The 26,290-nt window shown below is 50.8% G+C and overlaps 12 protein-coding genes across 12 annotated transcripts in view; 6 read left to right on the top strand and 6 right to left on the bottom strand.

Moving 5' to 3' along the window:
* Positions 1-2,617, bottom strand: part of BDV14DRAFT_62226 (Pfs, NB-ARC and TPR domain protein) — a 4,685-nt gene extending 2,068 nt beyond the window's left edge. Inside the window, exons 1-3 of the mRNA XM_073777170.1 lie at positions 1,519-2,617; positions 830-1,465; positions 1-782 (exon numbers count right to left, since the gene is read on the bottom strand). Of these exons, the coding sequence (XP_073628027.1) occupies positions 1-782; positions 830-1,465; positions 1,519-2,533 (2,433 nt within the window). The 5' untranslated portion in view covers positions 2,534-2,617. The remainder of the gene's footprint in view (positions 783-829; positions 1,466-1,518) is intronic.
* A 2,653-nt stretch (positions 2,618-5,270) lies between these two features.
* BDV14DRAFT_173660 (putative MFS phospholipid transporter (Git1)) lies at positions 5,271-8,160 on the bottom strand. The gene is made up of 4 exons (XM_073768769.1): positions 7,471-8,160; positions 6,807-7,424; positions 6,450-6,760; positions 5,271-6,395 (listed from the first exon to the last, which is right to left on the bottom strand). Exons 1-4 carry the CDS (start codon positions 7,624-7,626, stop codon positions 6,008-6,010), a joined length of 1,473 nt encoding a protein of 490 aa, XP_073628026.1. The 5' UTR covers positions 7,627-8,160; the 3' UTR covers positions 5,271-6,007.
* A 340-nt stretch (positions 8,161-8,500) lies between these two features.
* Positions 8,501-12,115, top strand: BDV14DRAFT_200327 (uncharacterized protein; the record flags this gene model as incomplete). The annotated part of the gene is made up of 7 exons (XM_073773486.1): positions 8,501-8,556; positions 8,604-9,034; positions 9,083-9,293; positions 10,062-10,327; positions 10,374-10,810; positions 10,862-11,134; positions 11,183-12,115. 7 exons carry the CDS (start codon positions 8,501-8,503, stop codon positions 12,113-12,115), a joined length of 2,607 nt encoding a protein of 868 aa, XP_073628025.1.
* A 99-nt stretch (positions 12,116-12,214) lies between these two features.
* On the top strand, positions 12,215-13,700 carry BDV14DRAFT_62169 (NAD(P)-dependent alcohol dehydrogenase). Its single transcript, XM_073777169.1, has 2 exons — positions 12,215-12,453; positions 12,517-13,700. The coding sequence occupies exons 1-2, from the start codon at positions 12,313-12,315 to the stop codon at positions 13,513-13,515; spliced, it is 1,140 nt and encodes a 379-aa protein (XP_073628024.1). The 5' UTR covers positions 12,215-12,312; the 3' UTR covers positions 13,516-13,700.
* A 192-nt stretch (positions 13,701-13,892) lies between these two features.
* Positions 13,893-14,786, top strand: BDV14DRAFT_200325 (uncharacterized protein; the record flags this gene model as incomplete). Its single annotated transcript, XM_073773485.1, has 1 exon — positions 13,893-14,786. The coding sequence occupies one exon, from the start codon at positions 13,893-13,895 to the stop codon at positions 14,784-14,786; it is 894 nt and encodes a 297-aa protein (XP_073628023.1).
* Positions 14,787-15,096: 310 nt separating this feature from the next.
* BDV14DRAFT_62161 (uncharacterized protein) lies at positions 15,097-16,333 on the top strand. Its single transcript, XM_073777168.1, has 4 exons — positions 15,097-15,425; positions 15,514-15,590; positions 15,658-15,741; positions 15,809-16,333. The coding sequence occupies exons 1-4, from the start codon at positions 15,226-15,228 to the stop codon at positions 16,276-16,278; spliced, it is 831 nt and encodes a 276-aa protein (XP_073628022.1). The 5' UTR covers positions 15,097-15,225; the 3' UTR covers positions 16,279-16,333.
* A 77-nt stretch (positions 16,334-16,410) lies between these two features.
* Positions 16,411-17,760, bottom strand: BDV14DRAFT_189858 (uncharacterized protein; the record flags this gene model as incomplete). The annotated part of the gene is made up of 3 exons (XM_073771257.1): positions 16,411-16,655; positions 16,722-17,310; positions 17,389-17,760. The coding sequence occupies 3 exons, from the start codon at positions 17,758-17,760 to the stop codon at positions 16,411-16,413; spliced, it is 1,206 nt and encodes a 401-aa protein (XP_073628021.1).
* Positions 17,761-18,277: 517 nt separating this feature from the next.
* On the top strand, positions 18,278-18,744 carry BDV14DRAFT_200322 (RidA family protein; the record flags this gene model as incomplete). Its single annotated transcript, XM_073773484.1, has 3 exons — positions 18,278-18,329; positions 18,381-18,454; positions 18,520-18,744. 3 exons carry the CDS (start codon positions 18,278-18,280, stop codon positions 18,742-18,744), a joined length of 351 nt encoding a protein of 116 aa, XP_073628020.1.
* A 451-nt stretch (positions 18,745-19,195) lies between these two features.
* Positions 19,196-19,996, bottom strand: BDV14DRAFT_200321 (HpcH/HpaI aldolase family protein; the record flags this gene model as incomplete). The annotated part of the gene is made up of 1 exon (XM_073773483.1): positions 19,196-19,996. One exon carries the CDS (start codon positions 19,994-19,996, stop codon positions 19,196-19,198), a length of 801 nt encoding a protein of 266 aa, XP_073628019.1.
* A 484-nt stretch (positions 19,997-20,480) lies between these two features.
* On the top strand, positions 20,481-21,995 carry BDV14DRAFT_189856 (major facilitator superfamily domain-containing protein; the record flags this gene model as incomplete). Its single annotated transcript, XM_073771256.1, has 1 exon — positions 20,481-21,995. One exon carries the CDS (start codon positions 20,481-20,483, stop codon positions 21,993-21,995), a length of 1,515 nt encoding a protein of 504 aa, XP_073628018.1.
* Positions 21,996-22,124: 129 nt separating this feature from the next.
* BDV14DRAFT_208903 (fungal specific transcription factor domain-containing protein) lies at positions 22,125-24,514 on the bottom strand. Its single transcript, XM_073775520.1, has one exon. The coding sequence runs from the start codon at positions 24,179-24,181 to the stop codon at positions 22,229-22,231; it is 1,953 nt and encodes a 650-aa protein (XP_073628017.1). The 5' UTR covers positions 24,182-24,514; the 3' UTR covers positions 22,125-22,228.
* BDV14DRAFT_208899 (LLM class flavin-dependent oxidoreductase) lies at positions 24,074-25,753 on the bottom strand. The gene has a single exon (XM_073775519.1). The coding sequence runs from the start codon at positions 25,729-25,731 to the stop codon at positions 24,406-24,408; it is 1,326 nt and encodes a 441-aa protein (XP_073628016.1). The 5' UTR covers positions 25,732-25,753; the 3' UTR covers positions 24,074-24,405.
* Between the last annotated feature and the right edge of the window lie 537 nt (positions 25,754-26,290).

Genomic DNA, 26,290 nt, shown 5'->3' with positions numbered 1-26,290 from the left:
AAGGGTGGATGTGTGGTCAGGACCCAGTGCCTTCTCCTTGCCTGCCAGCGCTCGCTGGTACATCTCCTCTGCCTCTTTCAGCTTGCCTTGATCGGAGTAGAGATCCCCTAAACCATGAAAAGCCCCAAAAATGTCAAGTTCATCTTCAGGCTGACTAGATATCAAACTACCCAGATTCCTCTGAATTAGGCGATTTGCATGTGGAAGTAATCGCTGTTCGATTTCTGCATACGCCCTGGCGCTGTGGCTTGGGACCATAAATCCAACCGAGATTAATGCTAGCTCATGCAGCTGGTTTGCAAGGTTGTTAGAAGCAGCAATGTGACGACACCAGTCCTGTACCACAGGATGCAGAGTATAGCTTTCCTCCACCTGTTTGGTCTTAACGAGCGAGAACTCAACTAGTGCTTTTACCTTAGTCTTGAAGTCCAGCTTGCTTGACACTGCCATCTCAAGCCATGGTGGCGGGTTATAGGCGTCCAAGCCACTTTGAATTAGTTCAAACCAGATATCCTGGTTATCAAAGAAAGCAAGCAAGAGTAGGAGATTTGCGGCGGTAGGGTCACGTTTCTGGATCTCTTTATATGTAATCATCCATGTTTGTACCATATTGCCTTGCTGGTAGTGGCGTGTGGGTGCCGATTGAGACTGCAATTTAAACCAAGAAGTCCGGTAGAGCTCCAAGTACTCTTTGACAGTGGTTCCTGTTTGACGCATGAAGGCTCCAGCTATAACAACTGCTAGTGAGAGCCCATCTAGCAAGCGTGCAAGGTCGGCGATGTCTAACACTGTTAGCCTTAATCTTCCCGTCCAGCAAAGAGTCTAGTACCTTCTTCGATTCCCATCCGCACAATGTCTTTGGCTGAGAAGCCGCTGCTTTGCAATAATAGCCGAATAGCATCCTCGTGCAGAAGTTTCTGAACTGGAAATGGCTTCCCTAGTTCAGTGAGTTCCTGGACGCGGGAGGTAATAATTATAGATCCATGATCAGCGCTGGGAAAGAATGTGTAGATATCATATCCGCAGTCGCCATGGCCTTCGAGCGAAGAATATTGGTCGATGTTGTCAAAGATTATAAGCCATCTGGTGTTGCCTGGCTTTGCTAGCCACTGTAGTACTTGATTTGCCCTTTGCATCGCTTCCTCTTCATTTGTCGCTTTGACATTCACTGGCTGTCCATGTATCCAAGCAAGGCAAGAGCTCAAAGATGACACTAAAGACGATCGATCTTTGCCGCTTAGCCAGAAAATCGCTGTGAATTCATTCTTGTGTTGTCGTGCAAAGTGGATCGCTAGCTGTGTTTTCCCTATTCCACCAAGGCCATGGAGGATGGCAACCTTTCGTGTCTGCGAGCTGGCAGGTTGTAGATGTTTCCATAGACTGCTTAGTTCTTCTTCCCGTCCGATAAACTCTTCAATCGCGGGAACCGCTGAAAGGTCTAGCGGGATATGGAATTTGTTAACTTCTAAAAGGGCAAATTTTAGCACACAGGTACTTGTCTTGGATTAGTGTGCTAACCTTCTCGAACAGTGGGCTCCCAATACTCTAAGAAAGCTTTGGCAGCCGCGGCCCCAGTCGCAGCGGCATACATTTGCCATGCTTTATTCTTGTGGCTATCAGCATAGTCACACACCCCTTTGAGAATAATACATGATATATTATCCCACACCCCAGCTCCCTCCATCTCGAAACCAACAACACCCTCTGACTGGACCAGACGATCACGGTGCTCGCCGGATTTCATCACAGTATCAGTGCATGCGACCGCCCCGATGTGGACCCTGGGGCCGTTGCGTTCTGTGCTAGATCGACGTCGACATACCCTGCCCAGATCACAGCCTAGACGAGTACAAGTTGAGTTGACAGCTGCCTTGCAAATATCCTCGGACATGCCATCAAGGCAAAGGCACGTAGCTGAAGTCATATCATAGTGCTTGTGATGATATGAAGATTCGAAGAGGATGTCATCAACAGAAGTAGGGCGATGCCAGTCGGGTAGTGATTCTTGAAGTGTGTGTAAATGCCGTGACAGCTTCTCTTGAAGGTCTCTGAGAGATCGCCTTGCCTGGAGGCTTGCCAGTATCGAACGAATTGCTCGGTTTGGTCGTCCAAGTGTATCCTTCACACCTGTTTTCTTTTCAAAGCCGCCAGGGTACTGCCTGCCAAAGTCATATTGAACCACAGCGTCGCTTATTATCACATCCCCTAGAAATATCTCTCCACCGGACGACGGATATGGTGCACCTCCGCAGATACCGACAACTAGCGCCACTTCAATCCTTTTGTAGCTGATTTTCAAGCTTGATGCCACGCTTGCGGCACTCCCTTTCCCCATACCAGGCATATAGCACACGACCACATTATGGCTTCCAATCCTCCCGTTGATATATGCATTGTCATCCCCCGGTTGTTTCCTGTAGTGTTCGCCCAAGCGGTCGTAAGTTTCGTCAAAGAGCTCTTCAACCGCCTCCGCTTCCAGGGTCAGCGCGCAGATGATCGCGATCGCGAATTCGTCTCGACTGGATGGGCGCATCTAGGTAAATGGAAGCGACAAATTAATCTAGCATTTCGGGCGAAGGTTTGGTCAGCTTTATTATCTGGAATAAAGCGATGGCTGTTGTTGAAGAGCCAAAGCAGGTAACTCTCTCGTGAGCTAGACTTGACAGCCTTGAGCCTAGCCTGTCCCGTGATGTGGCCTTCGCCAACCAGATATCTGCATTAGCCGCCTAAAGGAGGGGTAAGCACGAAAGAAAGATCAAGTTGGCTCTACAATCAGAATAGAACTTCACATCCATGATAAGAGATCTGGTGGTTTTCATCTGTCCAAATCAAAGAGAAACTCAACCAAACGCGGAGTTTCATAAATATTCTAAGGCTATTTAACTTAGCTGGTGGGTACACGACATGCATATTACTCCGATGTCCTATGGAAACAAGGACTTCTTGAGCTTGAATGTCAGTCTTATAAGCAACTTGAAGACCTTGAGAACTACGCTGGTTTGGATGGAGCTTTATACTGGATTGCTGGCTTACGCCCCTGGTTGAAGTACTTAGATTCTTGCAGCAGCCCGAGATCTATCAGCATATAGTCAGAGCTCCTCTATTAAGTCTACTCATGTGTTAACCTGGTCTCGTCGAGATACTGCACCGACACATAATTAAAGGCGAACCTGAACTTGCTTAGAAATAGGCTCCACCAGACATGTCTCTTAGATAGCTTACGCTTACCAGGCGGTGATGATCACGTCGCATACACATCCAGTTATGTACGAGAGTCTGCATTAGCATGCCAATCGCCGAGTCAACCCTCTAAGCGCGCCGTTGGTTTGACCCGAGACCTTCAGAGCTAACCGTCCACAGATAGATTAGTTTAACAATGTAAGAATACCAGTAGTTTTATGGATTGATTATATATACTCTGATTCCTATATCTAGCTGGAGAATGTAGATGCCAGTTGTTCTAGTTTGAACTTGAGAACGTCCAATGCAAATGGATTCGTCATCAGACCAGTGCACGCGAGACAACTTGCCTATTGGGATCTTGAAGATTATAGTCTTACTTATTCGAGTGGAAGCCTCTTTAAAATTCCTTTCTAGTGTAAGCAGTCTCTTCAGGAAACCAAACATCGTGTGGGATACTATGTGATACGAAAGTATGAGACCACGTGATCTCTAGCTGCCAAGCTACTCCAACCCCCTGAGGATTCGACCCCTCGATAGATAGAGAGATACATCGTCAAGAAGAGTCTATCGAATCAATAGAATTGAGCCCTATCGTTAAAGGCATCCGCTCCTTAGTAGGCTACGTGCGTGTAGCCGATACAGACGTCATTCTGCCCCTCTCCTTCCCCTGGGCCTGTACGATTCGTTACAGGTTATAAGCCCGGGCTGCTACGTCAAGCCTAACCAGCTGGCCTAGCACCTCGGGGGATTACTTGAGAACTAACCGTCTCAGCTAATTCAGCAGAACGACTCTGTACGTGGCGTGTTAATCCTCGGTCTTGCGAAGGTGGCCAGGCCCGTACACCCTGCCTACCTATCCCTGATTGGGCTATCGAACCACCACGTTTAGAACCAAACACGACGGATGCCACCGGCCCGACGAGAACAAGACCCACAGACTGGGAGATATGTTTTAAGCCAAGAGAATACTAAAGACCTAGCAGGACCCTTGAGGAGCGTGCCTGGGGCATTTAACAAACCAATAGAGACGATAGAACCAACCAAAACGGCGCCCGGGGCGAGCGATACGGTCGAGAGAACTGAGCCAATTAAGACGCCCGAGACGCTTGAGAGGAGCAAGGCAAGCGAGACAATCAAGAATACCATGCCGGACGAGAGAATCCGAAGCGCTAGTGGTATCAAGCGAGAAGATCCTAGCGAGCAATTGCAGGGAGAATTGACATCCGGGATGTCAGAAGCAATTGAAATTCCTGCCTACCAGGCAGTGACACCACAGAAGATTGCCACATTTAACATTGAGAAGTTAAACCAGACGAACGTGAGCAGCTGGAAGGCCCAATATAGAATCTTCCTAGAGACACAAGGTTGCTGGAAGGTAGTGGAACATACATATAATTGGCGTGAGAATACGTCGCAGGTGACGAAGCTCCTGGGGGATCCAGGATGGAGAATGTTAGACACAACAGCCAAGTTATATATACTTTAGAACCTAAGGATGGAAGATAAGGCTTTAGTGCAGAGTTTAAGGACATCTGGAGAGATATAGGCATACCTGCTGGAGAAGTACAAGCAAAGAACCCAGGTTAATGTCACCAACGCAATAAGGAAGGTGACACGCTGGCCAATAGATCTAGAGATAAGCCTTGAAGAGGCAATGCAGCAATTGGATTAGTACCATGCTAAGCTGGAAGATATTAGCAGCGGGAAGGTAAAGTTTAATAGTATGATTATTCTTATCTTCTTCCTGGATGGATTATTATTAGGATATAATGCTATGAAGTTTTCGCTTCAAGCACAAGAGAACCTTACCCATGGGATAGTGCTATCAAGACTTCAGCAGCAAGAGAGCATGCTACAAAACGCCAAGGTTAAATTAACTAGAGAGGCCGCTAGCCAAGTAAAGCATCAGGGATGCTATAAGTGTGGCAAAGTGGGCCATTTCATGAGAGACTGCAAGACTCCAAAGGCCAGAGAGCGAAGCAGAAGCAGTACCCGGGAGGACCTTCAGGGAAAGAGTCACCGGAAGGGCCACGGCAAGGCCAGAGCGCATGGAACGGGCAGAGATAAGAGCCAAAGGTATAAAGGCCGCCAGAGAGGCAAAGCCCGTACAGCGGACGAGGAATCCGAGCTTGAAAGCGATTCGAGCGCTAGTAGTGAAGGAACTACCAGAGATAGCGCCCACCGAACATACCGACGAAACGCCCACCGAGTATATCGGGCGTACGAGCGAAGCGCACACCGAACCGGCGAACGAAATCGAGCGGTTGAGAACGCGTGCCGAGTCGAATTGAGAGAGCAAATCAGTGATCGCCTATGGTGCCGGCTGGGACTCGAAAGAAGAGAACAAGCGGGTTTAGCGTCTGGTCTCCAAATTACGACTAGAAGGTTAAGGGTAGTATTGAGACATAATTAGGGCTTGGATTGGTTCCATCATGCCTAAATTAGTAAGAATGTGTGTAGGTTCTCATCCAGGCAGATATGGACAGCAGGTACTACTTATCTTGAGGCCTCGGCTGCTCAGTCTTCAGTAGAAATCTAAGGTAGAAGGCAGAGTGGATCGGTTCTATTGCCGTCATGTGATCCTAACCAGAAGGGTTCAAAGCAGGGTTAGAAAGGAGTCCAGTATGAGCAATGCACTTGTAGCGTAGGGATGGATGTTGCATATAGTCATTGATTGGCGCGGTGGGCTATGAATGGTATTGGAGTATAAGAAAGACTCCATAAGAGACCCAAGTGAGGTACTCTCGCTATTTACAAAGACCTATGAGACCGTACCTACGCACATATTACCTTGCCCTGCTACAGCATTCTACGGTCAATGTACCTACTGGCTCTCTTCTCCATTCGCCTCTTGGGTACCCTCAATACCCATCGAAGACGTGTCATACCCACGTTCCGCCAGATACTTTCGGAACTTGGCATCTTCGTCCGTGATGGTATCCTGGCCAATATGCGGAAGGCAGAAGATCGCCAGCGCGGCCGAGAAGATGCAGAGTGAGCTAGACACAAAGAAAGGGTCTTGACCCGCTCGGATCGCATTGGGCGCATTGTCCTGTATGACAGGAAACACATAAGTGCCGACGAATGCTCCGATTTTGCCAGCTGCCGCGGCGATGCCGTAGTATTGGCCACGGATGGCGGTTGCGCTGGTCTTGGCGGCGCAGAGACCGATGTTGTCACCGGGTCCGAATTCGCCGAGGGCAAGGAAGATACTAAGATCATCTTGTTAGCACGGTCCTTATGAACAGAGGTGTTGTGTGATATACCCATAGACAACGACAAAGCCAGCGACATTCTTAGGTGTGTTCAGATACTCGTAGCACCCAGACATGATGAATCCGACGACGCCTTGGAGACCTACGCCGATGGCGAGGGTTTTGCGTGGGCCGAGCCAGTCACTTGCAAAGGCACCCGCTACGGAGCCGGGCACGTAGAATAGGTAGATGACGACGTTCCAGCCAAAGCTCTTCCAGAGGGGTGCGCTATCACCGAGGATAATCGAGAGCCAGGCGGAGGAGTAGGTGCTAAAGGAGTACGCAGAAAAGTCGTACACAAACCAGATAAGAGAGACGATGAACTGTGGAGGTCAGTACAGTGGTTAGAAATATCGCGATTCTACTTACCAAGCGCTTCCAGTAAAACTTGATGATAAGCCAGACGGGAAACGTGTGCATCTTCTCGCGATTGAATTCTTCGGGCTCGTTTAGTTTCAGTCGCAGATAGAGCAGACTGAGCGGGGGGATGACTCCAAGCCCCAGTGCCAGACGCCACGCCAGTCGCAGATGCTTTTCGGTAGTTATAAGCACCAGGATCATGGGCACCAAAGCAGAAACGACGAAACCAATGTCAATTTGCAAGTTGGTAAACATGATGAACCAGCGATTGCGATGGCCCTTCTTCAACTCGCCGCTGCTCTCTGCTGCCGAAACCGAACCTGCTGGGTACTCTCCACCGATACCGATTCCGAGAAAGAAACGATAAGCAGCAAGCGCAGCAAACATGCCGTAGGTGCTCCCGTGGTATCCGTATGAAGCGGTACAAAGAATGGCGAAAAGAATGAGGACGAATGTCGACGTCAAGAGAGCGCCTTTTCTCGACCAGTGATCGGCCAAGACACCGAAGAATAGCATACCGACGACAGTACCGGCGAAAGCGATGGACGAGACGTTTCTGCTGGCGGATGAATTGTTATACGCATCTTCGTAGATCATGCCGAGCATGGTGTTGACGGAGCCAATGACCTGGAAAGTTAGTTGATGCGCGGGTAAAAAGATAGATGAGCCTTACCCCATTGAGATAACCATCAGAAAAGAGACCAGCACCGCATGCAATAACTGGCCAGCTGCGCTCCCAGCGAGTTTTGTGTACGTTTTCGAGGGGCGCAGCGTCTGGGGAAGGCGCAGTGTCCTCGCCAACAGCAATCTTTTCCTCGTCTTTAGCCATGGCGGTTGTTGGTGGTGAGAAAGATGGTCAAAAGGCGGGGGGTGAAGCTAAAGAAAAAAGAAAATCAAAAAAGTTGGAGGCGAAAACAAGAAATGAGGATGCCGGAGAGGCCGAGGATGCTACGCTGGCCGGGCACGCGACTAAGATAAGAGCAGTGGGACTCGAGGTCGAAGCCAATGGAAGGCTCGTCGATCGGGGGCGAACTCTTTATGTAGAGGTGTAAGGTGGGAGCCATGGTGTGGAAGCACTTGCGCAACCTTCCAGTAAATAGTGTATCTTGACTGCACATGCTTGATAGACAGGTGATGATTGGACTTGAGATAAGATCAATGACTGAGTAGGAACAAGATTTGAAATGTCCGAGCACGTGTGGTGGTGGTGTGTACAGGCCAAGAACAGAAGGAAGCTTATCAAAGCTTGTCATCAAAATGTTATGAACGCGCACGTGCCGCCCCCATTCGACATGTCCGCCGGGTTTCGCCGACTCCGGAGGATCACGGTTGCCTACAAAGGTGCTGGTGGTGCACGTGCTTGGCAGAGAGGGAATATACGCAGGGGGGGGAGTCTGCAAGGAACAAGCAAGATCTCTGCAAGTGATATGTCTTCACGCATATGCTCCAACATGGAGCAACTCCGACCACAACTCCACAAGATTTACGTACTCGGAAATCGCATCTCCACTTACCGTAGAGGAGCTCCTCCACGGGGAGAGCTCACTGGCCATGGTCCACCAAGGCACCGACCAAGCTGGAGCTCGATGTTTCAATTGCCGGAGTGCTAAACTTGACACAGTATTATCTTTGTCAGGGTCTTCTATTGTCAACGTCTTTCTCTGGCATTATTTCGTTTACTGGCTGAGCTAACGACCCTCACTATGTCACTGAATGAGATCCGCGGCCGTCTAGCCTTGATTACCGGTGCATCCGGAGGGTACGTTGTCAAAATCTACTACTGGGCAGATGCTAATATTGGGCTAGCATTGGCGCAGCCTGCGCTCACCAGCTGGCGGAAGAAGGAGTTCATCTCGCGCTTACCTACTCGTCCAATGCTACATCCGTGAACGGCCTTGTCGCAGACCTCAAATCCAGAAATAGCGACAAAGATCTCCATATATCAACTCATCAAGTCGATGTCGGATCTCCCGAGCAAATTGAGTCAATGTTCCAACAAATTGACGTCGAACACGGCCATCGACCGGATATCTTGATCTCAAACGCCGGGTACGGAAAACGCATAACGAACGTCTGGGATATCTCGCTCGATGAGTTTGACTATATGTTGAAAATCAACCTGCGCGCCTCATTTGTCCTCGTCAAAGGAGTGGTCGAACATATGAAGGAACAACGGTGGGGACGCATAGTGTTCATGTCGTCAATCGCCGCGTCCGGAGGAGGCATAAATGGGTGTCGTAAGTTTTTAACTTCCTGGGCTTTGACAAGTACTAACAGAGTATTAGATTACGCTGCATCAAAAGGTGGTCTCACTGGAATGATGAAGAATCTTTCCACACGCCTGGCAGAGTATAACATCAGCGTCAACGATGTCGCGCCAGCAATGATCGGAGACACAGGCATGCTTCCATCTGCCGCAGCTGTTCCGGGAGTTACATCAAATATTCCTCTGGGAAGACTAGGAACTCCAGAGGAAACGGCAAATGTGGTCACGATGTTGGTGAGAACAGGATATATGACGGGGCAGAGTCTGTTGTTAGCAGGAGGGTTGAAGTAGTTGTAGATCGTTAGTTCGAAATATATATCTTTGCTCTGGACACGATGGTAACCTGAGAGCAATCTCTTACACTAGTCGGGACAGAATATTGATCCTTCCTAATTCAATGATTTAAGATATACCGGTCGTACCTTCCCATGCTGTGTTTTTTCTCTTGCTTGTGAGGAGGGAGCGATGGTCCAGTGGTGCTCGTGCCTTCCTTCTCTGGTGGTTTCGGTCGGCAGTGGTCCGATGAGATCATCCACGCACGGTCTTCCCCGACCACCCCAGACTTTCCTCCACGTTTCTCTCTCCGACTGTGCTCCGGCTTCATGCACATCCATCATGATCATCCAAAATGCCTAAAATTACCAATAGAAGGTCAGCAACTGCCGATCTCAAAGCTGTATGTCATCCTGCCTTCGAATACTTATCGGCTGGCTAACGAGCGAAGTGTACAGAATGCCGGGTAAGACACCCCCGACGGTCAACGAATAGCTGACTGATGCAGGATACTAGAAACGGAAAAGCAAGGTAAGGGATGCCCTTGATTAGAGATCTGAATGGCCATTTGCTCACGCTGTCAGTGTTCTGGAACGAACCCTTGCTCGTACTGCGCAAAGAGTAATAAGCTCTGTGTTTTTGGGCCAAGGCCATCTCGGACGCCACTGACAAGACGGTAGGTATAGCTGTACTTGAAAAGAAAGCCTGTATCGCTGACCTTACAGAAACCTGGACGATGCGGAGAGTCGCTGTAATGGTCTGCTATTACTGCTCCGTAGGCTAAACCCAGATGTCGATATCGAAGATGCCTTGCGCACGGTCGCACCCGACTCAGAATACCCAGGGTCTGTCGAACTGTCCCAGGAACTGGAGCCCGAATCAGAAAGTCCCGATTCCTCCAATGGCTTCGAGTGGAATGAAAATTCCATGGCAAGGGACCAGCCGGATGGGATGGTGTCGCTGCCAACGGCAAGGTCGGAAGGTTACTATGGTAGGTACATTCCGAGTGCAGGCCCATTGATGCTAATGCGATACAGGGAACAGTTCAGGAACCAGACTCTTACAGACCATCTCCGATCTACTTCCCGAGAATCCGAATCCCGCACAGAATCCGACCGTACAGGGCGAGTCGCCAGCACGGGCGAGCCAAACCGGGAGCCCTTCATTGCTAGTCCATTTTGCGAATACAGCAGTTTTGGATAATCTGGTCGATGCATATTTCCTGGGATATAATCGGTCATACCCAATCCTCCACGAGAGCACATTTCGCGAAAAGTATCGCAATCGACAGCAGATCAATACCCGCTCGAGCTGGCATCTACTGTTCTACATTGTTCTTGCAATCGGGAACTGGCTATCAACCGGCGGGACAGAATTGAGTCAAGACAATTACTATATGGCTGCGCGGTCACGACTGTCCATGCGAATGTTGGAATCGGGTAGTCTCGTCGCTGTCCAGGCATTTCTCCTCTTGGTACATTGATCGAACATGCCTGTTTAGCAGTGTCACGTACTGACAGCATAGGGCAACTATCTCCAAAAGCGCGATCGACCAAATACAGGATATAACTACATTGGCATTGCGCATCGAATGGCGTTGGCCTTGGGCCTCCATCGGGAGCCGCCCTCAAGACCGGTGCCGGGAGAAATGAGCGACACCCTGTTCAATGAGCGACGAAGAGCTGTTTGGTGGGTAGTCTACTGTTTCGACAGCGGATTGAGCCTCACAACAGGTCGCCCAGTGATGGCATCCGACTCTTTTATTGAGACGCGTCTGCCGAACAATGTAGACGACTCTGTGAGTCTTCTTTACGTCGAGACAAAAGACAGCAGACTAACCAAGCAGACCACCATTTTGGACTCACCTCTCCCAGCACCAGTGGACCGGCCAACCACATATTCAGCCATCATCGTACAGGCTCGCCTTGTTACAATCGGAAATCGCATCTTCAGCGAAATAATTTCCTGCCCAACCCCTTATCGTCAATCCTTTGACCTCAAGGCTCCCCGCTCGATAGACCACCAACTGAAAGCCTGGCGCCTCTCGCTGGCATCCTATTTCACAGCTCAAGACATCCCGACATGGTTTCGGGGACCGCGCGCGATAGTAGGGTGGAAAGAACAAAACTTGCGTATGCTGCTCTGGTGGGGAAGCCAGCGTCTTTGCATTAATCCGACGGAGCGTGAAGAGGCGCAGAATATGTGTCACTTTGCGGCTGTTGAAACGATACAGGATATTACTACGTACTGCCTCGATTATGCAGAAACTCTACACACGGGATTGAGTTGGTATGCGACATACTGCCTTTTCCAGGCAACTGTCGTATTGAGCATCCACCACTTGAGGCTCGGTCCGTCGCAGGACACTAGTTTGGCAGCTGTGAACCAAGAGTTGTGGTTCTCATCTATTTCGCGAGCTCGCGACTGTTTGGTTTCGCTAGGAGCAACAAATAGAGCGGCAATGCGATGTCTTGCGGTTCTTGATAGGATTCGGGGCCGATCGCCTGGACAGCCGCAACTACGAGATTATGAACCTTCATACCAGCCTCAGGCACAGGATCTTGTTGCAAATGCCGAAGTCAGTGATACTGCGCTGGCACCGCTCGCTATTGATCCGTCGTTGCAAATGTTCTTCGAAGACACATCGTGGGAGAATGATCTGTTCCAAGGGCTGAATGGGTTTCCGGGCACAGATGAGGTCGACTTGTTCGATTATGTGCCTGGGAGTATACCCACTGGGCATACAATGGGATCTGGTCTGGATGGGTCGGGAATCTAGCCGATCTAAGTCAAACGGTTGATGTAACCAGCCGCCACTGACGTTGATCGGAGCAGACTCCCATGACCCTACAGAAGTACGAAGGGTATCGGCGGTCCGTCGACCGATCATCGCAACAGCTGTTATCAAGAAAGTTGGCCACCGGCAGGCAATGATGGGATTGAACATTCTCTCAACGATCTGCACTCTACGCAGAAATGGCTTCAGACGACAAAAATCTATCTTGCCTTCTGTACGGTCCACACGATGCCCGCTTCGAGGACCGTCCGGTTCCAACTCTCACAAATCCACACGACGTGATTGTCAGAATAGCATACACTGGCGTTTGCGGCAGCGATGTATGGAGTCTCACCAAGCCTATTATAAAAGACAGAGTTAATTTGACTGAAATCTACGAATAGGTTCACTTCTGGCACGATGGTGGAATCCGCACGTTCGTCTCCTCCACATCGCCGATTACAGTGGGCCACGAAGCCAGCGGAACGATTCACGCCGTCGGTAGCGCTGTCACCTCTCTAGCCCCGGGCGATATGGTTGCTATCGAACCGGGATACTCATGTCGACATTGCGAGAGGTGTAAAGCCGGAACCTACAATCTCTGCCCACAGATGAAGTTTGCTGCGGATCCAGGGTCAGGCTTTCATGGAACACTCACAAAGTACTTTAAGGTGCCTGCCGATTTTTGCTTCAAAGTTCCGAAAACCTCAGGCTCGGCAGTTGGGTTGAAAGAGGCCGTCCTGATTGAGCCCCTGGCTGTGGCAACACATGCCGTCCGGTTGGCGAACATCAAGCCCGGCGATACAGTCATTGTCTTTGGTGCTGGGACGGTAGGTATCTTTGCTGCAGCTGTGGCCCGGGAATTCGGAGCCCGAGTTGTTGTGTCCGTTGATATCAACGAGAGCAGACTTGAGTTTGCAAAGAAAGTCGTAGGCGACGATGTCAGCCGAACTTACATTCCTGAGAAAAATGTGACGCCCGAGGAAAACGCTCGCCGAATCCTTACCACACACTCGGAAGCTCTCGACATCAACTTCAACGCCGGCGTTGGTCAAGGCGTCGACATCGCCATTGACGCATCTGGTGCACCTCCCTCCATCCAAACAGCTATCTACGGTCTCCGAATGGGCGGTACATACGTGCAAGCCGGAATGGGTAAGCGCACAATCGACTTTCCTATTGCGGAGATGTGCGAGAAAGAGATCACAGCAAAGGGGTGCTTCCGATATGGACCAGGGGACTTCAAATTGGGAATTAGTCTTGCCACCAAGCCTGGTGGAAGACTTGGACAGATGATGGGAGAGTTTGTGACCAGTGTCTTCCCGTTCGAGAAGGCTAGCGCGGCGTGGGAGTGTGCTGGACGAGGCGAGGGTGTCAAGACTCTTATCAAGGGTCCGTATTAAAGATATCCGGTGTAAGGTGTATGAAAGAGCGACGTGATGAATGGTCAAAACGAAGTTATGAGCTACGAAATATCAAATTGAATATGTTTTTGCTTTTGTTCTTACTTCGAGGAGACCACCAGAGACCTCAGCGAGGGCGTGGTAAATGAACAAAAAGTCTTGGTCTACATCATCTTACATTAATGCAAACGATACGGCTCGCATCGAGGCGGCGCATCGGTACACCTCCGACCCCCATCGGTAGGATGCGCCCCGGGGGTGATGCCACTCTGCATACCTATAAGCTACCCCTCAGCAGCAATTACTCCAAGGTCTCCCCAAAGTCTCTCCTACGCATATCCACCGAATAGCCTCAGAATATAACATCAGCAACCAAAATGTCCACCCTAACAGACCGCGAGGCCCTCGCCAGCCGCCAAGTCCCCTCCATGACCCTCAGCGACGGCTCACCTACATCCCAAACCGCCGCACCGCCCCAAGACGCACCAACAAGCGCAGAAAAGCGCTTCTCCGTCACGGGGAATGCAGTCGTCACAGGCGGCGCAGGAACACTAGGTCTAACAGCCTGCAACGCCCTCCTCGAGCACGGCCTATCGGGCCTCCTAATCCTCGACATGAACCCCGCAACCTCAGAGCCCGAAATCGCCAAGCTGCGCTCCAAGTTCCCCAATGCAAAGATTATTACTGCGAAATGCGATATCACGGATGAAAATGCCGTCGACGGCGCCTTTACCGAAGCCAAGAATGTCCTTGGTTCCATCGACGTCCTCTGCTGCTTCGCGGGTATAGTAGGCTGCATCGACGCACTACACATGCCCCCCTCTCAATTCCGGAAGGTCCTTGACGTAAACACAGTGGGTGCATTCATCTGCGCTCAGGCAGCCGCCAAACGAATGGTGCAGCAAGGCACAGGCGGATCCATAACCTTCATCGCGTCGATCTCTGCGCACCGCGTGAATTTCCCGCAGCCGCAGTCTGCGTATAATGTTAGCAAGACGGCGCTGCTTATGCTGAAGAGCTCGTTGGCTGCTGAGTGGGCTAGGTTTGGGATCAGGACGAATACGATTAGTCCCGGATATATGGATACGATTCTTAATGAGGGGGATGGGTTGGAGGGGCATAGGAGGATTTGGGCCGAGCGGAATCCGTTTGGGAGGATGGGGGTTCCTAGTGAGTTGACTGGGGCTGTTGTTTTGTTGGCGAGTAGGGAGGCGGGGGGGTATATTAATGGGGCGGATATTGTTGTTGATGGGGGTGGGATTGTTTTTTAGGATAGCAGTCTTAGCGACCTATCGGTTTATAGGATGAAAGACAGATGCTTAGGTATAGAATGAGAGTACGGTCTTTAGTTAACTTTCAATTTGCTGGTATGAAGCGTACTCGCATTTTTGTCCAACTCGCCCTATTGGACATAGATAGCTGGACTTCTTGGTGTCTTTGCATTCGGTCCTAGCTCCAAGTCTCTCGGCGCCAACTCCGGGCATTGTATGTAGTGGACCCTCGGTCGACAACCCGCCGACGCTTCCCCGTCCCTACCCGCAGCCCCTCCCCCTCCATCCGGGGTACATCTCCCCGACCACCAGCTGTCCTTTGTTTTCCGTGTTTTAAAATAACTCCAGCCCCTTGAACTCTCAGTTACAAACCATTCCAAGCATTAGATCATCTTCTCCTGGATCTTCTCTATCCGCTAACGCGACAATAACCGCCATAATGTCCATGAACGCAGAGAACTGCGCCGTCGTGCGCGACGGCTTCCCCCGGCCTTTCCCCGACACACCATCCAATGTCCTCGAGCAATTCAAGATGAATGGCAAAGTCGCTGTTGTGAATGGCGCGGCTGATGGAATTGGGTATGCGGTTGCCGAGGCTTATGCGGAGGCCGGCGGTGATGTTGCGCTTTGGTATAATTCGTAAGTTTCTCCGGTCCTTTTAGATATGAAAACAGAGTGAGAGGGAATGGATGAGATTGAATGTAATGCTAATTTGGCTGGTTGGTAGGAATGATGCGGCGATCGCAAAGGCCGAGGGGTTGGCTAAGACGCATGGTGTCAAGGCAAAGGCTTACAAGGTTGACGGTGAGCAACGAGCATACCTACAATGCCAAGTGGAATGAGAGAAGAAGAACTAATATGGGCGTGACAGTCTCCGACGCCGAAGCAGTCCAGAGCACCATCGCCGCCGTCGTAAAGGACTTCAGCCGGATTGACGTCTTTGTCGCTAACGCCGGTTCGTCCCTTTACCCTCTCACGATCCTAGAACCTTAATCGAAGTGACAAGTACTAACATCAACCAGGAATGGCCATCTCCAAACCAATCCTCGAGCAAACCCTCCCCGAATACAAGAAGCAACTCTCCGTTAACGTAGACGGCATAGTCTACTGCGCCAAATACGCCGGTGAAGTTTTCGCGCGCCAGCGCTCAGGCGTGCTAATCATCACATCCTCAATGAGCGCACACGTCGTAAACGTCCCCACCGACCAACCAATCTATAACGGAACCAAGGCCTTCGTCACGCAATTTGGCAAGTGTCTCGCGCGCGAATGGAGGGAATTTGCGCGCGTTAATATTGTTTCCCCGGGGTTCTTTGATACAAAGATGGGTGCTAGTCCGGCGACGGTGAATGAGGCTTATCGCATGGCTGTGCTAGGGAGACAGGGGCATACGAAGGAGATTAAGGGGTTGTATTTGTATCTTGCTAGTGATGCGAGTACGTATATGACGGGGAGTGATGTGCTTATTGATGGGGGGTATTGTCTTCCTTAGCCTACAACCATAGTTTACTTTACCATGATAGAAAGAAAGAAATCAATTGCATTGCATTGAAATACATAAACTCATAAATAAAGACCAGTACATCAGACATTCAAAGTAAACCAAGACCCCCCCAGAAGGAGATCAAACAGGCAACACAACCTTAACACCCATATACTCCCTCTGATGCATAACTTTCCCGTCAACAAGAACCTGATGCACACCAACCCGGTTATGCACCGTATCCGTCGGATCCGTCGCAGTCGCAATCTGGATCTCGCGCCATTCCTTGTTCGAGGGGACGAGTTTTCCTGCTTCCGTGAGCCGCTTAAACTCGCGGTATACGCCCTGCTCCTCGATGCAGCCTTCTCTTTGGATGAGGGGTGACTCTGCATTACACCTATTATCAGCAGATGCAATGTTTAGAAGGGAAGGGAATGAATAGAGATACGTACCGGCAGCAGGCTGCATCCTGAGATCTCCGACGGACGAGTTAAACAGCACAAGGGAGAGCCGTTCCTCATTGAGCTGATCAACTGGTGGCTTGAAGACACGATGACGCGTAGCCTTAAAGTGGCCCCCCGAGACAATCTCCAGTGTATCACCGATATTCACAACCAGCGCACCAGGTCGATAGGGGACATAATACCATTTCTCATCTCGTCCCCAAATCTGGAGACACGAGATCGGCACGGAAAAGAGCAGCGTTGTAAGGCCGAAGTCCGTATGTCCGTGCATTCTCAAGCCCTTCGACGCCTCAGAGGTTTCCTTCTTAACGGGTCTGAAGAGCGCATGTCGGAAGTACCCTTCCCCTGTTGGGGATCCGTGAGACTGCACGTTATTCCAGAGGTAATCGTCTGGTAGTTCAAGGACGCGAGAGAAGAGGGTCAGGAGGCGTCTGTTTACGGACTTCGTGAGGTAGTTGCAGAAGGCCTCAATTTCGTCCATGAAGGGGTGCAGGCAGGTTGGGATGCGGCTGGGGTCGTTCCATTCGCGATTGTACCAGTTGAACTGCTCGATTCCGTCTGTGGGCCCGCGGTGGCGCTGTATAGAGCATACAAATTAGCGTCTGCATCTAGGTTCTGGGGAGGATTAGATGGGATTGATAGGTGGCGTACGTACCTTGAACCCAAAGGGATGCTTATACCCCGACCACCTCCCCGTATCCGGATCAAACAGAAGACGCTCCTTATCTTCCTCGCTGATGTTATTGTAGAGGTACTGCGCAAGTGCGAATTGGCGGTGCAGCTGTTCAATCGAGACGCCGTAGTTCTCGAGGAAGAGGAAGCCGTCGTCGCGGATGGCGACTTTGACTTGTTGGATGAGGTTCTCGACTACGGCGGGGTCTTCGGAGTCGAGGAGGGACAGGTCAATTGATTTGAGCGTTGCGAAGCCCTCGGTCTGTTTTGTCACTGGGGGTGCGTTCCATTCTGGGACGAAGGGCTTGCCGTGGAGGGTTGGGGAGGGTGGGTTGAAGGGGGCTGCTGGGGACATGGTTGGTCAACTGTTGAAATTGCAGTAGTAGTATCAATGTACTTGGTACTGATGGTAGAATAAGATCGGTATGAGGTCTTTCAGAGCAATTATATAGGGTTAGTTGAAGCTGTGAGCAGAGGCATCAATGGCATGACCGTGAGCTCCTCAATCGGGACAGACAGGGCAGGCTGCCTTCCACCCCATGATCACTTGCCCTAACTCAAACAGCCCCAACCCCCTATCTCGACTTGATACTGTTTATCTGGAGAGCTCCTCTGTATAGCCGATCTATATAGCCTATCTTGGCGCATTAGCGTTCTGTGGAGTAGATGGTGGGGATGGGAGGAGCTCCTCCCAAGGCGATAACGCTGCTCCTCCGTGATACTGATAAGAGAGCGGCGATCATCTAGTGTAATGTGTATTAAAGGATTCAATAGCTGTCTTTGCTCTCTATATTAATCTCATTTTCAAGAGTCTCTCTCTATACACTCAACCCAAACAAGCCCCTGCTCTTCTATCCGCCAACAAAGCCAAAATGTCCCGCCAACTCATCTCCAGCGAGAAGTTCCCTCCTAAGCCTCACAACTGTATGTCCATCAGACCTCTATCTCACATCCTTCAACTAACGTGCAATCTAGGCCCCGCCACAAAAGTCCCCGGCCTCGTCTTCCTCGCCGGCCAAACCGCCACCGGGGAGATCAAGCAAGCTACTGTACGGTCACCTTCCTACCAACAATTCCCCATCCATAGACGTAAAACTAATACGCGATTAAACAGCGCACCGTCCTCCAAAACCTCAAAGAAGTCCTCGAACTGTCCGGTTCGTCCCTCGAACAAGTCGTCAAGTACAACGTCTACCTCGCAGACATGAAGGACTTTGCCGCCATGAACGAAGTATACATTGACTTTCTACCCAAGCCTATGCCTTCGCGCTCGTGCTTGCAGGCTGTTCCTCCTGGTGAGGGAACTGTTATTGAGATTGAGTGCATTGCTCAGGTTTAGATATTATATGTAAATAGAATAGAGAATTGATGATTGATGTTTAAACTATGTGTCCAAAACTGCCAAATGACATAGTACTCGTACTTTGTAATCGAATTCCAGTACCTCTATACAACAAGTGACTCGAGCGAGGAAAAATGTACAGACGACTGGAATCTGGCACTGCCCAAGTCCTTCCTGTTGGATGCGCCTTTTACCGGGGAGTGATCGCTCTTTCCTTGTCAGGATTTGCATCTGCAAGGAAGGTGCGATTCTCTCATTCCCGCTTATCGCTGCTTCCTACATAGATGACTAGGATCTGTACGTGCTCGCTTTCATATTCCACTTCGCACTACGGACGATTTCAAGCGACGGTACGATGAGAACATTACACTCTTTTATTATTCGAGATAACCCGAGGTAAGATGATGAGGAAATCAATGACTGCTTCTATTTATTATGATTATGCTATCTATGATCTCGCGATATCGAACTCTGAGATATACCAGTTTTGGATCGCCTTTGTATCTCCCGTAATGGCGACAGTGTCATACAGCTCCCTCTGTTCCTTCGCAACAGTACCATTGTTTACCATGCGCCCAGCCCACTTGCCATTCTTCCTAGCGGCTTTGACGATCTTATCAACAGCAGCGACAAACTCTGGCTCGTCGCCGCGGGCAGGTGTATACCCAAGCAGACTCTGAGCGAGATCATTCGGCCCAATGAAAACAAGATCAACACCCTCAACAGCACAAATCTCCTCAACATTCTCAACACCAGCCTTCGTCTCAATTTGAATCATTGTGATAATCGTCTCGTTGGCAGACTTCATATATTCCGGCGTCGTCAATCCATGTCCAATAGCCGGGAACGCAGATCCCTGTCCTCGAACACCCTGCGGCGGGAACTTTGAAGATGCAGCAACCTGACGCGCCTCGTTGGCATTGTTAATCTGGGGCACCATGATTCCGTGGGCACCTGTGTCGAGCGCGCGCTTCAGAATGTCGTGTGCTGGGCCGCGAATGCGAATTATCGGAGAGACGCCGAGGGCGGAGATTGCGGCGACGGAGTTGTGCATGGCGTCGTCGCCTATGTGGCCGTGTTCGCAGTCGATGATTATTCCATCGAGCCCTGTAAGGGCGATTATTTGGGCCATTCGGACGGAGGGCAGCGCCATGAATGTCATGAGGGGGTAGGCATTTTCGCGGAGTTTGTTGAGGAGGCGCAGGCGGGGGTTTTGGATTGTCGTTGTTAGGGGGGTTGCGTAGGACATTGTGAGTATTGAGGGGAGATTGTTCAATTGAAAATGTGGTCAAGAAAATTCAATGGCTTGCTATGCCAACTCAGATTATTGTGTCTACAGCTGTCTAATATACAGCTATCTACAAAATTAGTTGGAGAATGACGGAGGAGCTGCTTATCGCCCCCACAAGGAGGAGCTCCTCCCAACGCCAGCCCTAACTGCACCCAACTTGGCTGGAAACGGCCTAATGCACCCCCAAGTTCAAGCCACTAAGAGAGTTGGAGTCTGGTCTCCCTCTCCCTTCAAACGCCGACTATCTCTCTTTCTCCACTCGTGTCTGGGGAAGATATGCCAGATACAGAACTATACTGATAACAACAGGCATATAGTCCATCATGCCTCCCTGCAGTCGTTCCCATTCAGTCACTCATCTCATTTGAATTGGAAAACCTGCCTGCACCTGAGCCACCTGCCTGCACCCAGTGTACTTTGCACCTGCATGTACTTGTCCACCATGGACAAAGACAACTCCTCCATCAAGTCCAACGAGGACAAGGCCTCAACAGCAGAAGGCCAAGTCCTCACCAGCAATGCGGCAGCCCTATCCCGCATGCCCGAGTCCCTCCGGGGCCTCGACGAAGTCGAGCTCAAGAAACTCAACACCAAGGTCGTCCGCAAGGTCGACCTCGTTGTCCTCCCTACAATCGGCATCCTATACATCCTAAACTACATCGATCGTCAGAACCTAGCCTCCGCAAAACTCCAGGGTATAATGGAGGACCTAAACATGGACACCAATCAATTCGCTACAGCCGTCTCAATCCTCTTCGTCGGATACCTCCCCTTCCAGATCCCGAGTAACTTGCTCATTACCAAGATCGCCCGGCCGGGAATGTACATCTGTTGTGCTGTGGTTGTCTGGGGCGCCATATCAGCCGTAACATCCACAGCAAAGAACTACGGGCAACTTCTCGCCATCCGCGCAATCCTCGGTATAGCCGAAGCCGTCTTCTTCCCAGGCGCAATCTACTACCTCTCAGCATGGTACACAAAGGCCGAACTGGGCAAGCGCATCGCAGGCCTGTACATCGCGCAACAAGTAGGCAACGCCTTTGGCGGCCTCTTCGCAGCCGCAATCCTCCAGCTCGACAACGCACACGGGATAGCAGGGTGGCAGTGGCTGTTCATAATCGAGGGCAGTGCAACCGTCGGGATAGGCGTAATCTGTGCCCTGATTATGCCGGAGTTCCCGCATAACTCCCGCCTCCTTACACCACTCGAACGAGACCTAGCAGTCTACCGCATCGAATCTGAAGCCGGTGCCGCAGAGGGAACTGAATCCGAGCCCCTTTTGACAGGGTTTACAAAGGCCCTCCGCGACCCGAAACTCCTCCTCATGATCTTCGCCAATATGCTTTCCCAGGTCCAGGGGAGTATAGCGAATTACTTCCCGACGCTGGTCTCCTCGCTTGGTTTCGGCGAGACCGTTTCCCTCCTTCTAACCGCACCACCCTATATCCTCGCCGGCGGCGTCTACTACGGAATAATGTACTACTCCGACGCAAAGAACACAGTCTACCCGCTCATCCTCATCTGCGTGGCCATAACGGTAGTAATGTACATTATCCCCATGGCGACACTCAACGTCGGCGCGCGGTACTTCGCCATGATGATTCTCCCCTTCGCATCTGTTGGACCGCAGTTATTACTGTACAAGACGATTAATCTGCATCTTGCGCGGCCGGTATCTAAGCGTGCTGCGGCGAGTGCGCTTGTTAATGCGATTGGTGGCACGAGTAATATCTGGGCGAGTTATCTTTACTATGAGGCGCCGCATTTTTATGCGGCTTTTGGGACACTTATGGGGGCTGGAGTGCTTTTGGCGGGGACTATGACGGTTTATAGGTGGCTTGTAAGAAGGGAGAATCGGCGGTTGGATAGCGGTCAGCCGGAGGAGGTGGAGAAGGTTAAGAGGGCGGGTGTTACGGATGAGATGGTTGCGTTGGGGTGGAGGTATGAGATGTATTAATGTGACTATCCCTTTGGTTTGGTTAGAAGATGGGAAGGATGGAACTAGGGTTGAATGGAATGTAAATGTCAGGGTATTGGGAATTTGATGGCAAGGACTAGATATTATTGTATCCGAATATGTATGTAAGCCAGTTACAAGTACCTAACAATGAAGGAAATAGTTCAGACAACCTATCCATCCCAGCAGTAAAGATCAAGTCCCTTCTTAGCATATGCAACCGCTAAAAATATCTAAACACCACTCTCCAACCCATCCAAACAATTCCAAATCAACCTCCCCAAAACCCACCTTCTCCTCCTCCCAAACACCCCCCTCGCCCATCTCACAGCACCCTCCCCGTCCCCATCCCCGACGCCAACAACACCCATACCCCCCTCCACACCCCCCCTAACAAGCGTATACGCAATGAGAAAAGCCTTGTACGCATAAATCGCAACCCACGGCGCTTCGCCCCTTACATCAACCGTGACATCCAAGTAACGAAGGAACCAATCGACATGCGGTTGAATCGCGGAGGCTGTAATTTCTTCACAGAGTATTTCGGGTGATGGAGAGAGATACGGGTGCGTTGAGGCGGAGAGGACCGCGTCGAGAGAAGCCTCGACTATTCCGGACGTATGGGACGGAGACCAGATTTGGAGTTCTATAAGTGCTGTTTCGTATGTTGCTGTGCAGAGGGCGTTTTTGGGGTGTGGGATTGGTATTGCTGAGTGTATCGGTTGTGATGGTGATGGTGATGGTGATGGCGAGTCGGAGGGACAGATAAATGGGTTTAGTGCGAGTAGTGAAGAACGCAGAGCCCCGAAACGGTCGATGCTCAGCATGCCGGTCATAGTGGACCAGCCTGAGATCTCGCGCGCGCTGGAGATGAGGAACTGCGTTATGTTTATGGCGCCGTAGGGGTCGAATGAAGGTATTGACGTTAGACTAGAGGCCGAATCATGCGAGAGGAATCGCCGCACTGCGTCGGCGTATTGTAGTGATGGACCCTGCTGCTTGACGAGTTGGCGATGCGCCCATTCCTCCGGTGCTGATGCAGCCCAGTGCTCCTGCGGACAGGGGAGATCGTGCTTGACTTCGAGATGGGAGACGGATCGCGGTATCGAGAGGAATTGGTACCATAGTGCGTCAATCTGGTGTATTGCAAACAACGTGCGTTTGTGCGATTCAGATTTGATGAAGGTGTGCCAGAGGGTCTTGAGGTCTTGTGTAGATGAGGGTTCAACGGGGATAGGCTGCATTAGTCCTGCTGAGCGGGAAAGTGAGATCATGGCGCTGTGCATTTTCAGGGCGTAGGTTGAGTCCGGGCCACACAGGTACATCATAGCGCAGATCTGGAGGAGGAGGTAGGATTGGACGGTGGCGATGTTGGAGGAGAAGGGTTCGGGGGTGTCGGTGTCGTGCTCGGCTTTGAGGAGGGTGCGGGCTCGGTGGAAGCATTGTCTCGATAGTTCTGCGCCGGTATTTGAACCACCTTCTGGATCGTCGTCATACTGGTAAGCGAGGGAGAGCATACTAAGTAAAAGGAGATGCGGTGTTTGACTGGGATCGAACGTCGGCTGGTGGAGGAATGGGACAAAGTGCGAGACATGAGCGAAGAAAAGATCGCAGCCTGTTGTAATCTGCCGTGAAGAAGGAGACCAGTCTTCGTAAATATTGATCCCCGTAAAATCAGGAGAGGGGACATTATTCTGCTTGAGTATTGACGGTCCAGCCTCCAGCAGAGTCTGCAAGTCCATGACATCCTGTCCGATCCGGTCGATGCGGGGCTCGCTCATGGCTTCCTGCATCAACTCTGAAATATCCTGCGACCTCTCTGCGCTCCTCGGTGTCTCTGGTTGTTGCAATGCGTTCCATCCTGGGTATCCCAAATTATTGTCTTCAACCTGTAGCAGCCCGTCATTGCTCTCCGGTGGCGATACAGAAACCGACGACTCGCGATGCGCCCTTTTCTTTGCTCGTCTTTGATCCTGCTCAGGGTGCTTTCTCTTCATATGCCGATTTCGCAAGTCTGGTCGTGAGAAAGTCGCAGAGCAAAAGTCGCAGGGCAGTTGGGGCTCATCCTGCGAGCGGGAGTGGAGGAGGGCATGGCGCTTGAGGTTCTCGTGGCGGGTGAAGCGACTCTGGCAGATGAGACACTGGAAGGGCTGGTAGAGGCCTCTACTTGTAGTAGATACTGACATTATGTCTTTCTTTTCGAGGTGTAGAAGAGAAAGAAGTCCCCCGCACGGAGGATCTCCGCCGGCTATTGATCGGGTACAGAGAAATTACTCCAACTGCTGCAACTATTTTGTAAGCTTATCTTGATTCATTATCTTCATTATCGTCTCTCGTATCGTATCAATTTGACCCACTGTCTTTGCTATCTCTGGCCAGTCACTATCATTCGTTTTGCATCCTGGGAAAATCACGCGAAGAACTGATTCTGCGGACGGGGAAGCCCTAAATGCTCTCTCAGGGTGTTGCCGGTGTAATCCTGTCTGAAAATTCCCCTTTTCTGCAACTCAGGTACCACGCGCTGTGTCACATCGTCCAATCCCTGTGGTAAGAATGGGAATACGACGGTAAACCCATCGGACGCCTCCTCATTCAGCCAAGTCTCCATTTCCTCCGCAATCGACTCGGGGGTCCCCACAAACGCCAACCCTGAATATCCGCCTAACCGCTGCGCCAACTGTCTGACAGTCAAGTTCTCGTCCGCCGCCAACTTGATCACTCCAGCTCGACTCGTATGGCTTGCGTTTGTTGGAGGAAGGTCAGTAGGCAGGGGCCCATCTGGTTCGAATCCTGAGGCATCGGTTCCCAATGAAATAGACAGCGATGCAATAGCACTGTCGTAGTGAACGAGACTATCCAGCTCAAGTCTCTTCTTCTTTGCCTCTTCGACCGTATCACCGACAAGTATAAATGCAGCTGGTAAAATCTTCAGGTGGTCCTTGCTCCGTCCCGCAGCTACTGCTCTCCCCTTGATATCCTTATACAACGCTTTTGCGCCTTCGATATCGCGTGGCGAGCAGAACACCGCCTCCGCCGTCTCAGCAGCAAGTTGTCGGCCAGGCTCACTCTGCCCAGCCTGAACAATGACCGGCCATCCCTGAACCGGACGCGCGATGTTTAGCGGCCCTCGTACCTTCAAATCATCGCCGCTGTGGTTAAGAACATGCATCTTCTCCGGGTCAAAATAGGCCCCGCTTTCCCTGTCGCGGATAAATGCATCGTCTGCAAAACTATCCCACAACCCTGTGACAACATCGTAAAATTCTCTAGCTCGCTTATACCGCTCGCTATGTTCGAGGTGCTCGTCCTTTCCAAAGTTCTTGGATGACTCGGGGTTCCCCGTCGTAACGATGTTCCAGGCTGCGCGGCCACCACTCAGATGATCTAGCGATGCGAATCGTCTAGCGATATGGTATGGCTCATCATATGTCGTTGAAGCCGTTGCCGCAAGACCAATTTTATCCGTGACGACCGAAAGCGCAGAAAGCAATGTGAATGGCTCAAACGAGGTAACTGTGTGACTGCGCTTGAGTGCTTCGACGGGCATATTCAGCACAGCAAGATGGTCTGCCATGAAAAACGCATCAAACTTGGCAGCTTCGAGCTTTTGAATAAACGATTTCAAATGGGCAAGGTTGAAGTTGGCGTCCGGGTATGAACCTGGGTATCGCCATGCCCCGGTATGCAGGCTTACCGGGCGCATGAATGCTGTGAGGTGGAGTTGTTTGTCTGACATTGTTAGTTATGTGATTTTATTTTGTCTCAGATGATTGAGATTTGGATATGAGCTGAGGGGTAGCTTGCCTGGTTATATAGACATATGTAGTCGGATTACAAATGAGCAATGGCGCAATCAGGGCTGCGATCGCGACATGCCGGCGGGGTGGTGATCATTAATCAATTGTAGTTGCTTATATGACCGGTTTGGTTAGTAGATGTTCCACAGAGTTGTCGCTGTTGGCGGGGTTTGTATGACGTGAAAAGCAGTGTTGTGTTCAACAGCAATATACTTTCGGTGGGTAGACGAGTCCCCAGAGCCGGCTAAATTTTGAGATTACCATTATTTGCGCCGCCGGAGTCGCTGTTGGCTTAGGAGTCAGCTTTCCCAACATCAAGCTGGCCCTGATCGTCGGTATATGTGGAGGGGTACCGCATGAGCTTCAGCATCGGACGGAAATCCACCTGGGGGATGTGATTGTCAGTCAATGCCTGATCCAGTATGATTTTGGGAGGCGGTACCCAATGACCTTTGAACCGAAAGATACGTTGCAAAGTAGTACTGGGAGAGTATCCTC

This window comes from Aspergillus stella-maris (genome assembly GCF_047715825.1).
Source record: "Aspergillus stella-maris strain CBS 113639 unplaced genomic scaffold BDV14scaffold_28, whole genome shotgun sequence".
Classification (NCBI taxonomy): Eukaryota; Fungi; Ascomycota; class Eurotiomycetes; order Eurotiales; family Aspergillaceae; genus Aspergillus; species Aspergillus stella-maris.
The sequence above is the reverse complement of the archived record's forward strand: the minus strand, read 5'-3'. Positions and strand labels throughout refer to the sequence as shown.